General features: G+C 73.7%; 1 protein-coding gene across 1 annotated transcript in view; it reads right to left on the bottom strand.

The window, feature by feature from the left end:
* ADAMTS16 (ADAM metallopeptidase with thrombospondin type 1 motif 16) overlaps window positions 1-530 on the bottom strand; it is a 143,236-nt gene extending 142,706 nt beyond the window's left edge. Inside the window, exon 1 of the mRNA XM_029941294.1 lies at window positions 267-530. Within this exon, the coding sequence (XP_029797154.1) occupies window positions 267-530 (264 nt within the window). The remainder of the gene's footprint in view (window positions 1-266) is intronic.
* Between the last annotated feature and the right edge of the window lie 372 nt (window positions 531-902).

A 902-nucleotide genomic window follows, 5' to 3' on the forward strand; every position in this document is an offset into this window, starting at 1 on the left:
GGGGAGCGGCGGGAGGAGGAGGGCGGGGGAGGCGGAGAGCACGGGTGAGGGGAGGGGAGCGGCGGGGGGACCGACGGGGGAGGGAAGAGGCCGGAGGAAGAGGGCGGCGGGGTGGGGCAGACGGGAGGCAGGCTGGGAAGGATACCCCCGCTCCCGGCCGCCTATCGGCGCCTCGCCCACCTTCCCGGGGGCGCGCGGTGGAGAGGTGGCCCGGAGGCTCCGAGTGGTGAGCAGCTTGGGTCACACTTTCCAGGCGCCCTGGGTACCCGCGGTCCCGTTGCGCCCGCCGCGCACTCCCCCCTGCGTCCCCGGGCCAGACCTGAGCCCCCTCGGGCGCCCACACCTGCCGAGCGAGGCTGGGCGTTGCCTGGGCCCCGCAGCGTCGGCGCTGGCGCAGCCGGTGGGAGATCAAGTGCAAGGCAGCGGCGCGCGGAGCTTCGGAGCGCCGTGCGCATCTGGGCGTACACTGCGGGCGCCGCGCTCGGCCGCGGAAGTGACGGGAGACGAGGGGGTCGAGGAGCAACTTCCATCCCCTGGTCACGTCCCGGAGGATGTAGGGGCGCCCCTGGCCCCGGGGACACCTGCCCTTCCCTGGCTTTGCCACGCGTGCCTGGGTCGCCGTGGCTGCCCGCGTGTAGCCAATCTATTGGGAGGCCCTGCGGTTGCTACTGCTGTGGGCCCGGGCGGACTGCCGGAGGCCCAGGCAGCAGCAGGTGCCCCACCGACCCCGGCCTGGCAGCAAGCCCAGTCGGCCGTCTCCCAAGGCTTGTGTGCGACCGCGTGTGTGCCCTTGAACGCGGCGCCCCTGCTCATCAATGCCCACTCGTGCGCGCATGTGGATGCGCGGATGTGCGTCCGTGCAGAAGTGCGCCAGCGCGTGTTCTCACTCCCAGGGGGCCTGG

This window comes from Suricata suricatta, chromosome 6 (assembly GCF_006229205.1).
Source record: "Suricata suricatta isolate VVHF042 chromosome 6, meerkat_22Aug2017_6uvM2_HiC, whole genome shotgun sequence".
NCBI classification, from domain to species: Eukaryota; Metazoa; Chordata; class Mammalia; order Carnivora; family Herpestidae; genus Suricata; species Suricata suricatta.